The following is a 13911-nucleotide window of genomic DNA, read 5'->3' on the forward strand; positions in this document are numbered from 1 at the left end:
TACATTATTTACGGTGATTAATTATAAAAGGTGAATTGCAAAGTGGAATAAATTCTCTCAGTACAATTCAAATTAATAGAGCCCTGGCCAGCAACAGAATATTTGATTAAATAGTCCAGAATTTCAAAATTCTGGTAAAATACCCTTGTTTATTAAAATTTTTACTCTGCTTGTCTTCGAGATGCCCAGGAGAAGAGAAGATTTTCCGATGCAAAAAATTATTACAAATATTATGAAAAAAACTTGTCAAAGAAATATCTAACCTACTCTGTGTCCAGCAAGTTGTTGAAAAGAATGTTGATCTCGAGCTTCCTGAATATAATACCCAGGGCCACAGGCCGATCCCGACCAAAATTAATACCTTTTCCCCGTAAAATAAAGTCATCGATTTTATATCCATAAAATAGATGATATTAGTTGAAAACTTTCAAAGAATTAAAGAATTAGCACATTTTCAATATATTACAAAGGGAGCCCCCCCCAACCACCCTCCCTCACCCCCCCCCCCCCAAAAAAAAACCACCAGATCCTCTGACCCTAGTACCACAAGTTTTAAAATTTTTTGAAGAAGCCCCCTTGCCCATCATAGCTAGCACTTTGTTTATCTACTCAATATACAGGATTATTTAATAAAATTAAATTAAATGCCTTTTCTCTATTATATATCATAAATAGATTCCCACTCTTACACAAGAACCCCTGACCAAAGGGCCATGAAACTCACAATTCTAGAAAAAGCACCCTTGCTCATCAAAGCTATACTCTTACAGTTTTTTTTTTTTTTTTTTTTTTTTTTTTTTTTTTTTTTTTTTTGGTTTTGTTTTTTGTTTTTTGCCTTTTAAACAGGAGTAGAAAAGAATATGTTCAAAGAAATTATGCATTTTCACAAAGAAATTATGCATTTTCACTATATAATTAATAACCACACTTTTCATTTACAACCCCTGACCCCTTTCAAGTGATTAACAATATTAAATAAACAAACATTCCTATGAATATTCAAGTTTGCTAAAATGAACTTATAATTAGAGGCTATATTGTGGTGCTGCAAAAATGTGTCAAAGTTTGACATTTAAAGTTGAAAGAAAAAAAAAAACTTTCACAATCCTCTTTGAAGAACAGAGGACCTTTATTAGTCATACATGAATCAATACACAAGCACCCCTATGTAAGGAGCTAGAGCAGTGATGAGTTATGAATAGGGATTTTTTTTTTTATTTTAGGAAATTTTTCGAAAGGACCGCAATTGTCAGATTGATACACATTTTCTCTATATAGTATCATTGAAAATCGGTGAAATTATTGTCCATTGAATGCAGCCACAATATAGAATCAAAGATTGAATAAGTAGGGGGGATCTTTAAAAAAAAAAAAAAAAAAGAAAAAAAAAAAATTCTCCAACAGGACTAAGGCTATTTAAGAAACTGTTGTAATCCATTGACCTTTTGTTTTATTGTTAGAGCAATAGTAGACTTTAATTCTATACAGGGATTTCAATATAATAAGTTTAACCTTTTTTCCATTTCGAAATACAGTTCGCCAGCTTAATTTTTAAGACGTAAGAAATACTGCAGTCTTTATAATGCCATCTTAAGTATCGGTCATTAAAATGACTCGGAAATATTTTTATTTCAATGTGCTATTGCTCATCTGTTTTATAATCCGTGATGTCTGTGTTGCAACCAGCCGACTACAGCTTTTTAAGGATGTTTTAGATAATCACGATGCCCGTGTTGCTCCGTTTGATACAGCGGCAGATGCTATTCCTCTTTCGGTCAATATTAATTTAATGTCCATCCGTCAAGTAAGCGAGAGGGAACAAACGTTATCCACATCTATCTGGTTGACTTTGGGATGGATGGATCATCGACTAAGCTGGGACCCATCTTCATACAAAGGCATAACTTCAATCATTACAACTTCAAAAAATGTATGGTCTCCGAGTTCTATCTGCATATATAATGAGGTCAAAAGTGAAAAATGTTTAACTGAAGAGAATCCAGTAACCATCATGAATATTGGTTGGGTTTCATATACAACAACCCGTGAAAGTGTTACACAGTGCACGCTAAATATTAGAAAGTATCCCTTTGACTCGCATTTATGCTCATTGTATATTGGAAATCTTTTCGAAGTCTCGGAATTTCTTCTTCTTCAAGAACAGTATTCAAAAATCAGTCTAACTTACTACGAGAGAAATGAAGAGTGGGATGTAACGAATTCTTTCTCTAGCCTACACCAGTCATATGATTCATCTCTCAACTTGACATTAAAACAATTACATTTTCATGTGGAGATCAAACGAAGATCCACCAACGTAATCATGTCTGAGCTGCTTCCAATAATAGTGCTCTCTGTTCTTAACATCTTCTGCTATCTGCTGCCTATTGATTCAGGAGAAAAGATGGGGACTTCTATGGCTATATTTCTGACGTTCGCTGTGTTTCTTACAATTATCAATGAATCGATGCCAAAGTCAGATGACACGCCTTACTTCTCAGCATATCTTCTTACTCAAGTACTGGTCAGTGGGTTGACTGTGGTACTAGAGAGCATTGTACTCTATGTCCATTTTAATTCACCTGAAGATACATCGGACAACAAGGTTGTCCCACTTGACGTTAATGAAAAAGCGGATGAACAAAAGAAAACACGAAGAGTTTGCAGATTTTTTAAGATTGATGCAAAGAAGCTGGATAAAATATTTATGACAGCTATTGTCATAACTAATGTAGTTTCGTTAGCTTATTTTTTGGTGCAATGTCAATAACTTTATAGATTTTTTTTTTTATCCACAAGTAAAACTCTTGAAAAGTCATATTTCATGAAGTTAAAGTTTTGTTATGCATTTCGTTAACGTTCCGCTGTTCCTTTTAAATAAAGGGATTACCAAACACAGGCAAATCGATGTGTTTAAGAATTAAAAATGTTTAAGAAAGGATTTTGAGATTAAATATATATATATATATATATATATATATATATATATATATATATATATATATATATATATATATATATATATTTGACAGATTTAAAACCCTTGACTGTGTAAGACATTCATTTCAATTTGCATTCAAACGAAAGATTGTTTATTTCATTTATTCTCTAAAAATGCATAGTATCAATGCCTTTTCCATTGACTCTCTCCCCCCCCCCCCTCTTCTCCCCATCATTTTTTTCTGAAGCGATCGGGGAGAAACATACGTAGATTGTAAGTAGGTAAAGAGAGGTAGATCCTTGGGGAGGTTAATCCTAGATGTAAAAAAATATGTAAAAGATTATCTCCAAAGTCTTTTTAATTTTTTTGGCCAACAATAAGTTAGTTGCGCATTTGAAATACTGATAACCACACATTCAATAAGTACCAAATATATATCAAAGGTATTCCCTTTCCGTCAATGGTCGATGAAGATAGATTTCTTATAGCTACTACATTGTAAATCAGGGTTTTGTTGGTGGTGGAGGGGGTGGTGGGTGCGATTGCTTATGACCTATGATTTAATGTATAGGATGTTTTCTATAATTTTGATGATTTGAAATAAGAAATGAAAATTAAGCAAAAAAAAAAAAAAAGAAAAAAAAAACCCAAACAAACAAAACAATACATACCAGAAGGAATAAAAAAACAAACAAACAAAAAACAATAGAAATAAAACAAATCAAAAAACAAACAAATGAACAAAAATGTCAACATTATTTCTTCCAATTTTCTTAATTTTTTAAAGATTATTGTTTTTTACTTTGCTTCATTATATATTCATATATTTAATTTTTTTTCTTCTTTTAACATAGATCGAAAGCTTACAAAAGCTAACAACAATCAAGTTTGTTTGGAAAATCATATCTATAAGTTGGTTTGATTGTATGTTGAACGTCATTTTACCTATTTGTCATTTAATATTTATTTATAGATTGAAACCTTACAAAAGCTAAAATCACTCAAGTTTGTTTGGAAAATTATATCTATAGACTGTTTGATTGATTGTATATGTTGTTTTAAGTCCCATTCGAGAATTTTTCACTCATATAGTGACGTCACCATAAACATTTACCAGTGAAGGGTTTCAAATTTAGACCTTTACTCGGCACTCAGGACCATTGAGCAGCGAGGGTTCTTTATCGTACCAACGTATGCCGTGACACGGAACCTCGGTTTTTAATTCAGGTCTCTGTCGAAGGAGACCTTGCAAATTACACTTAAAAGTGTCGAGCGCTTGACGAAGGAACAGTTGCTATGACTTAGGTCAGTCGCGGCCGTGATTCGAACACACGACCTTCCGATTACGGAGCAAGCGCTCTCATATTTATAGAAAGTCTTTTATGAAAAAACGAGGGCGCTTTTGACTGGCATTCGGTAGGAATCTGGGCGAAAACTGAAAATTTTATTGAACGGTCATATGAAATTTTCAAATTCTTTTGATGTAGTAGGTTCTTAAGAAATAGGAAAGGGATATTTTTGTTAAGAGTGTTTTGATTTGCTAAAAAATAACTTAAAACATGGCGAATTGGGTCATTTGGTATCTCTCTACGATTTTTTCTCCTGCATTTTAATTCAAAGAAACGAGCATGCATTCGTAAATATGGAGAGAAGACCAAGAGACCCCCCCCCAAAAAAAAAAAAAAAAAAAAAATTAAAATAAATCCAATTGTGTAAATGTGATGCTTCATTGTCGTTTTAAAATTCATATTCTTTATGAAGCAGTGATAGTTCAGCAGTGTGCGTCTCCAATCCAGAACACTCAAGAATTGACAAATTTTGGTTCGATCCTCGCATTGAGCGTTTATTACTTCTTTTTTCTTTTTTTTTTATCAAACATCAGGTCGTTTGTCAGTTTAATTTCAATTACTGATTAATTAATTTTAAAAAAAAAAGTGCACCGAGAGTGAAAGTAATTCTTAAAACCTAATGAAACGTTCATATATATTTACCCTATTATCCTTTAGGTGTTTATTACATGTACATGCAGTGTATGTGCAGTGGTACCATGTTATTGTAACTATGAGTATTGATGTAGGCGGACTTAAAAATTGCAATTTAGCGAGGTATCTCATTTTCTGTCTAAGACAAACCATAAAAAATATTGTATTTTATTTGAGCAGATTGATCCCAATTCTTCAAATATATGTTCTAAATGCATTTAATCTATATACATGTACAAACAATTCAAAGAAGTTGTGAAGATCGAATAATTGCTATAGCTACATATTTAATTTGTAAGATCATTTAATTTGACATGATTAAATTGCATTTGATTTACCCATGACCTTTGGAGTAGTGAATCCTTTAGACTAGCATTTACGAATTATCGGCATCAATTTATTTGACTTAAATATCACAAGTCTTGTTCCAACGTGCGTATGATCTGATTTGACATATTTTATTATGTAATGAAACATAAATAGTTTGGACAGCAGGCATTGAATATATAAGCCCTCTCCACAGGTACAAGGTTTATTTAAATAATAAATAAATACTACATACAGTTAGTACTGCATATAGTTAATAAGTACATATCATCAATAAGTTTTAGTTTAATAAAACGTGTGTATATGTTATTGATCCAAGCAGCCACATAATTTAATGCATGTATTAATTAAAAAACACAAGATATAACCCTCTCTGTAATATATGGTTATGACATTGCAAGAAGGGATGAGTCTTGCTAAATCCGCAGGTATACATGTACAACTCTCTAGATTAGAGGATTTGTCCAAATTCACATGATTTGTTTGAACAGAGTACTAATTCGTCCGAACGATTTTCTAATTAGTTCGAACAAATATTTATAATTTGTCCGAGCGAAAATCTAATTTGTCCAAGCAAATATCTAATTCGTCCGAACGAATTTCTAATTTGTCCGAACGAATATCTAATTCGTTCGAACGAATTTCTAATTTGTCCGAACGAATATCTAATTCGTTCGATCGAATTAGATAATTTTTTTTTTATTTGGCCTTCCAGCGTCGCCGTACGAATGCAAGAGCTGAGTTGTTAAATGAGTTATGTTAGCCAGTTGAAAAAAAATGTCTGTAAAATCGTATTATACAAGGTCTACGGAAGACTCAGCATTACTAATATAATTTTGCGTAATTACTAGTAATTTATTTCAGTTCAGGCTAAAAGAGAATATGTTAAAAATTTTGTCTGTTTGAACCAGATGCAGTAGAAATGACAGCTTTCAATTCATATCGTTTATTCATTTTAATTCTGAAAAAAATAATCAAAGTTTATTATTGTTGTAGATATGTATTATACAAGTGGGTTTTAATCGTGATCTTAATATTAAGTTTCTTTCAATAGTGAATAAACATTATTCCATAATCAAGAATTGGTAACAATTACACGTGAAACCTCAGTATGTGTTTAAATGTATTTTTTTAAGAGATCAAGAAGGTATTATGATTTCTTCTTTTTCTAATTGAGCTTCGTATGAATTTAAATACATGTACCTGTAAAATAAGCCGTTCTTAAACCCTTAAACGATCTCTGTTTACTCAGCAATTAATGTATTTACGATAAATAAACAGAAAGTTAATAGTTCCTTTATATCCTATGAGGAATTTTCTACATGCAAATCCAGACCTTACAGAAGATTTGATATTACAATTACATTTCAATAAATGATTGACGTATCTATGTCATTGAAAAATACAAGTATTTTCACACGGCATCTCATACATTTTCACTCCTTTCATCCCAAGACCGGATTATTATCGACTATATACCAGTTATTTAATTTTGTGATTTTATCAATTCCCACGTCCTGATAAAATATTGACAGTTGTCACTGATAGATTTTGAATTGCAAAATTGCTTTAAATCAACCATTTTATCGTTATTCAAGCACATTTTCAAAAATGGCAAAGTTGCTTTTGTTCTTGCTTGCGACATTTGAATCCCTCAACAACTTATGTTCTGCAACTAACAGATCACAACTTTTCAAAGATATTTTAGACAGTCATGAAGTTCGTGTGGCACCTTTTGATACGGTCAACGACAGGATTGTTTTATCAATAACTATAAATCTTATGTCAATTCGTAAAGTGAACGAGAAGGAGCAGACATTTTCAGCCTCTTTTTGGATTTCAATGTCATGGGGAGATTACCGTTTTATGTGGGATTCAACTTCTTACAAAGGAATTACCGAACTGCAAACAACCTCAAAGTATGTGTGGATACCAAGCTCAATTTGTATCTTCAATGACGTCACGGATAAGAAATGTTTAACAGAGGAGAAACCCATTACAATACATAACACCGGATACCTTGTTTATACAACATCAAGAGAAAGCATTACACAATGTAAAATAGATATTAAAAAATACCCTTTTGACTCACAAGTCTGCTCACTGTACTTTGGAAATTTTTTCACCAGTTCCGAATTCATAGATCTAGGAACGAAATACTCCTCATATAGCTTGACCTACTATGAACAAAACGAAGAATGGAACGTAGATGACTTCGGCGTAACATCAATGAATAATCAGCTGGCATTCAGTTTGAGTCTCAAGCGGAAACCGGAATTCATTGTTTTGACCGTCCTTCTTCCAGTAATTATTCTCTCCGTTCTAAATATTTTTGCATTTGTGTTGCCAATAGATTCTGGTGAAAAAATGGGTACTTCGATGGCCATTTTCTTATCTTTCGCTGTGTTCTTAAGTACAATTAACGATACAATGCCAAAGTCGGATGAGATCCCTCCGTTTACAGTCTATCTGACCATACAGCTGGTCGTCAGTGGACTCACTGTGGTATTAGAGGCTGTAGTGTTACACGTTCATTTTAGTTCCTGTGAAAATGAAAACAAATCTGATAACAAAATTGTACCCGCGGATTTATTAGATATGAAGGATACTGATCATAAAATAGTTCCTGCGGATTTGGATGTTAAGGACACATTGTCTCAAAAGGATAAAAGTATAAAGAATTTAATTAATTTTGTAAAAACAAAAATAACAGCCAAATGTTTGGACCGAATATTCATGATACTTGTAATTTTGGTGGATGTTATTTCACTAATAGTGTTCATTTCACAAACACAATAAAGGTAAAAGTGTACATTTATAATTATTTATCAAAAAACTTGCAATTGTAAATACAAAATCAATTCTACTTAACGCGTTATCTATGGTTTCTATTCCATTTTATATACAGTGTAGTGAAGCATTTTAATCACCCATTAACACAAGTGTTACAATGATCTCGGAAATTCCATTTACTATAGTCTTAGACGACACACAGTTACCGTAATGTACGTATGATTATGCCAAACGTATTATTTATTACTAATCGCATTTTAATTTATTTTTTACATTGATTTATTCACATATATATTTTTTTTATCCTCTGATGTCTTTAAATTTGTATTTAATATGTTTACGATGTGGTATTACCTGTTGGTCGATAAGTTATAACTTCTATGAGAACAAGCTGCCACGGTAGCTCAGTCGGGATAGTGCTCGCCCCGTGATCGGGAGGTCGTGAGTTCGAATCACGACCGCGACTGACCTAAGTCGATAACAAATAGGTAGCAACTGTTCCTTCGCCAAGCGCTCGGCACATTGAAGTGAAAGTAGTCCGAAATATCTGACGTTTTCCTGACTTTTTTACTATTTTGATATTTTACGTGCCAGTAAAATATCAAAATCGTAAAAAAGCTAAGAAAACGCCAGATATTTCGGACTAAAGTGAAAGTTGCAGGTCCTTCCGATGAGACCATAAAAACTGAGGCGCCGTGTCACGGTGGGCGTTGGCGCGATAAAGAACCCTTACTGCTCAATGGCCCTCAGTGCCGAGTAAAGGTCTAAATATGAAGCCTTTCACCGGTATATGGTGACGTCTCTATATGAGTGAAAAATTCTAAAACGGGACGTAAAACAAAATTCAATCAATCAATCAATCTATGAGAACGTATAAACTTTATATAATATTCATTCGGTAGTCGTTCTCTCTCTCTCTCTCTCTCTCTCTCTCTCTCTCTCTCGTAAGCATTCAAATGAGAATACCACTATGGTCAACCTACTAAGACATCAGTTATGTCAGAAATCGAAAAAAATCCTTCTATATTATGTTACTGCGAATCCAACTCTTAAATACACAAATTTTTTATTTAATTAGACATCTTAGATGTAAACCAAATCGCTTATGAGAACAAAAACAACAACAACAACAACAAAAAAAAAAAAAAAAAAAAAAAAAAACAACAAACAAACAAACAAACAAAAAAAAAAAAAACAAATATTTTATTTTCTAATATACAACATTTGAAATTCTGAGATAGAATATTTCTTCTCCGTAAATCATTTCTAAAAACAATATAATCTTAAAAAAAAAAATCAGTATATAATCAATATACTAAGTCTCAATAAGCATAATTATATTTATTTAGTATTTTAATCATCAAGCTGAACATAGACTGAAGAAAATTAGAATTAATTTTGTGATATAGAAAATATACAACTGTTTCATACATGTAAAATGTGAGATGAGTTCAAATTCTATACAAGATTCTTGTTCTTAGTTTACACTTCAATGCGTACATGTACTTATCATTGTACATTCCGCCGTTTTTGGGCTAAATGTGTGTTTAGAAAGTTAATTTATGTCTTTTCATGACAAACCCCTTTAGTTTGAATCCCAGTGGTATGTGATAGAGAAAATAATCAATCATTATATAAGGGTGTAGGATAAATAATAATTATCATATTCCCCGACATGAAGATCACAGACCTGGCTTAAAAATCCCTTGACAACAGGAAGAATAATTTACATAAATGATGACCCCGGGGATAGCTAAAATGCTAATATGGAGTCAAAGTTTTACCCTTTATATATGCAAATTTCAGCAAGTACAACGAAGCTGCAATTTGTAAAATTAATGTCAAGTCTAAGTATACACAGATCTCTTCTGAATCACTACATTATTTTATCCATAAAATGTATTAAATACATGGCAAATTGAAATATAAATTTAAGTAAAATTAAAAAATATTAATGGATATCGAATGTAAGATAGTGTAAAAGAAAAATAAGAACGTTTCTAGAATATATGTGTAAGTTCTGTGACCCCCCCACCCCAACACATCAACTTAAAAACGTACTTTTAAAGAACTGCGAACGACAGTATTGTTCTCCCGCCTACCTCCAAGTCAATTTTCAAAAGTTAAGATATTCGAATGATTTTTAATATTTATATTGATATTTATATGGATTTTCATAAAACATTACTCCTTTGGGAAAACAACGAGAGATAACTCTAAAATTTTTGTAAAACTCGTGTTTTTCACTATAGAAATCAACGGAAAACGGAAGATATTTTTAAAACATCTTTCCCCCCGGTGAAACAAAATTTCCTTTTTACGGGTAATATGGACTGTCATTTCACAAATTCATACTAAAGCTTTTTGTGTTTCACTGGGGGGGGGGGGGGGGACATATGTTTATATACAAAAAACGCTAAAAATGCTTATTTTTTCCAGCAATTTCCAAGTGCTTTACAACTGAAACATTATATTTTACTAATATATATGCTTAATTTTATATACATAAAACATAAAAAAAGATTTAAGAAACATTTATTCATATCAAAGACTATTTCAAAATATGGTGATGCTTTATAGCCCGATTTCAGTGGAAAATATCGTCTACCCCCCTTATTTCAAGAGCTGGAATTAGGGATATTTTACTATTTAGCACTGGAATTAAAATAATTAATCAATTACCATTGAACTGTTCTTTGTATGAAACAAAGATTTTATGGCCAAATTGTCATCAATATTGAATTAAATGGTTGTAAAATGTAGGCGGGAATCGGGAGTTACCGTGCGTAGTTCTTAACAAGTAGAAGCTAAATGAATCTTAAAATGTTAGTACCAGTTATAACTAGAGTTCAGTGTTTAACCTGATTTTTAGAAAAAATATTTTGTTTTCATAATGTAAATTATACACTACCGTGTCAGGACAGAGGAATTTCTGGTAGGCCAGGTTACTCACTCTCTATATATGCAATTATTGGTATCAGTTGACTTTTAAAAGTGTCTTACAACTTGTAAATTAAAAACACATAAGCTGTTTGGAGTCATAAACTACTCTTTTGATTAATCTATGCGAGTAAAGCATAGTCGGATAATGAACTTTGACGCGACCTTTCAATACCCAATCGCAGTATACGAAACATTTCTTGTATACTGTTGATGTCAATTGTTGATTTCAATAGATTGTCATTGGCTGTACATGACGTCACAATACAAAGGCGTAAATATTCAAGATTACGAAACTTTTTGTGATCAAGCAGCCACGGGTAGGAGAGAGCTATATGCGGACTCCGGACCGTGGCTTGAGACGATGAGTAGCTTTAAAAATAAGCATTTTAAAATATCATTTTCAATTACCGCGTAGTGTGAAAAATCTCATTTCATTGCGTAAAGTCCAGCGAGGCCTAGAAGATAATTGATTGTGCAAGCCAAACAATGGGCCCTACTTAGAGTAAAATAACGGTTTAGCATTAGAAAAACAGTTACATAATATAGAGTTCATTTTTCAGCTTACTGCAGTATATATTTATACATTTATCCTCATGATCGACGACGATCTTACTGTGGAGCTAATATTTTACTGTGGCGGAACTATGGCGCTCATTTTTTTTAATTGTGTTCACCCGACCATGAGGCACACGTCTCGCTTGACCGGTTTACTGGGTAAGCTTACCGTATCATAGTACCGTATCATATCTTAGATGTTTTCAGTGGTCCGTGTTTGTTCTGCTAAAATTTGCATTGCTTAAATTGCTATTTGTGCTTGATGATTGTTCATTATTTTCACATTTTCTATTCAAAGAATTGAGACACAACTCATGGAAAGGGTGAACAACATATCAAAATGATGATGGACAATTATTTTGAAGTATATAAGTAAAGCAGTCAATTCTTCAATTTAAGTGCCACTTTCCCTGACAAATTCAAATAATTCTATTCATTTCACTAATTCATCTTGTTTATTTGACGTATGTGTCTTTCGATTGATAATCAGAAAACGATCTTTATTTCTTGATTCATCACAAAGTACCGCTAAAAATAATGAAAGGTCTACATGTATAATGTGACCATAAACAGAGTGTTCATTAATGACAATCATCAGTAGGTTAAATACATTATCATTTCCAAATATTAGATATTGTTTCAATGAACTGGTTCACCATGGCATTGTGTAGCTTTTAAAGACTATTGATCGGTAACGTTAACATTAACTAGAAATTGATAACTGTTGGTAATTGGCATGTATGATTTCAAACTGGAAAAAGGTTTTGATGTGCCAAGACTCAGTAAAGAAAGTAATTAAAATCTTTAAAATGGTTAAGAATCTATTAAATCTAGATCTATGGCTATTGTTTACATTATTTTTGAATGAGAATCTAACTTCAGCAACCAACAGATCTCAATTATTTAAGGATATATTAGACAACCATGAGGTTCGCGTGGCGCCTTTTAACACAATCGCAGATTCAATCCCTTTATCTATATCACTGAGCATTATGTCGATTCGTAAGGTGAACGAAAAAGATAAGACATTTTCAGCCTCTGTTTGGATTTCAATGGCATGGGACGACTATCGTTTAATGTGGGATCCAGCTTCTTACATGGGAATCAAACAGCTTCAAACAACCTCAAAATATGTATGGATACCTAGTTCAGTCTGTGTTTTTAATGACGTAACAGACAACAAATGTTTGACAGAGGAGAAACCAGTGTCAGTTCTTAACAATGGAAACGTTATTTATACAACCGCAAAAGAGAGTCTAACACAGTGCCAAATAAACGTTCAAAAATATCCTTTTGACTCACAGACCTGTTCTTTACGTTTTGGAAATTTGTTTGCATTTTCCGAATTTTTAAACTTTTCAGCAGCTTCTTCCTATTACAGCTTATATTTCTTTGAGCAAAGCGAGGAATGGGAAGTGCAAAATGCGTCCGTCACTCTACAGTACACACCAGCAATGACAACAGAACTCCATTTCAATCTGAATATCAAGAGAAAACCAGGCTTCGTTGTTCTGACCGTTCTTCTACCGGTTATAATTCTCTCTGTTTTGAACGTATTCGCTTTTGTGTTGCCAATAGATTCTGGAGAGAAAATGGGAACCTCAATGTCTATTTTCTTAACTTTCGCCTTCTTTCTGACCATGATTATAGAATCGTTACCTAAGTCCGATGACATCCCTCCATTTACCGTGTACCTGACCATGCAACTTATGATCAGTGGTTTAACTGTGGTTTTGGAAGCTGTTGTGTTACATGTTCATTTTAAAACTGACAACAACGCTGAGAACAAGGCTGAAAAGAAAGTTATTCCAATTGACATGGAATTGGAGCATGTGCAAACTGAATCAAAAAGAAATTTAATTACTTTTGTGAAATCAAAACTTACAGCCAATGTATTGGATCGAATATTTTTGATGTTTGTTATAATTGTTGATTTTATTTCATTGATGGTGTTATTTTCAAAGATTTTATGAAATAGTTTTTTTCCTCTCTCCTGACAAACATATAAAATACAGTCAAATCTCGTTATCTCGAACTTCAAGAAAATACTTCAGGATATCCGAGGATTCCAGATATCCGGGGTAAGATAATTAAGAAATAAGCACTTGGGACTTCAAAAGCACTTCGACATATCCATGGTATTCGAGACATCAGTGTTCGAGATACCGGAGTTCAACTGTAAATCATTTCTCAAATGTAACATTACAGTGAAAGTAAGATACTTGTAGATATTTTTTAATTTATGATATTTATTTTTAATTTCATTTTAAATTGTCTCTGCCAATATTCTTTTGTTTTTGTATCCGGGAAAGGGAGTAGTCATTTTTTATTCCATCAATTTGTCTAAAAGCATGCAAAGTTCAAAGGAGA

At 32.5% G+C, this 13911-nt stretch overlaps 2 protein-coding genes across 2 annotated transcripts; both read left to right on the top strand.

Annotated features, from left to right (window-relative positions):
* The first annotated feature begins 6861 nt into the window (after positions 1–6861).
* Positions 6862–8049, top strand: LOC133184823 (acetylcholine receptor subunit alpha-L1-like). The gene has a single exon (XM_061319906.1). It carries the CDS (start codon positions 6862–6864, stop codon positions 8047–8049), a length of 1188 nt encoding a protein of 395 aa, XP_061175890.1.
* Positions 8050–12277: 4228 nt separating this feature from the next.
* On the top strand, positions 12278–13487 carry LOC133184824 (acetylcholine receptor subunit beta-like; the record flags this gene model as incomplete). The annotated part of the gene is made up of 2 exons (XM_061319907.1): positions 12278–12332; positions 12424–13487. Coding segments are annotated over exons 1-2 (1119 nt in total), but the record flags the coding sequence as incomplete, so codon positions are not given.
* Between the last annotated feature and the right edge of the window lie 424 nt (positions 13488–13911).

This window comes from Saccostrea echinata, unplaced genomic scaffold, assembly GCF_033153115.1.
Source record: "Saccostrea echinata isolate AGI-Se365-2 ecotype Australia unplaced genomic scaffold, CSIRO_AGI_Sech_v1 ptg000011l, whole genome shotgun sequence".
Classification (NCBI taxonomy): Eukaryota; Metazoa; Mollusca; class Bivalvia; order Ostreida; family Ostreidae; genus Saccostrea; species Saccostrea echinata.

What these genes read in the sequence shown, in the direction of transcription:
- LOC133184823 (XM_061319906.1), top strand. Translation starts at nt 6,862, where the DNA reads ATGGCAAAGTTGCTTTTGTTCTTGCTTGCGACATTTGAATCCCTCAAC.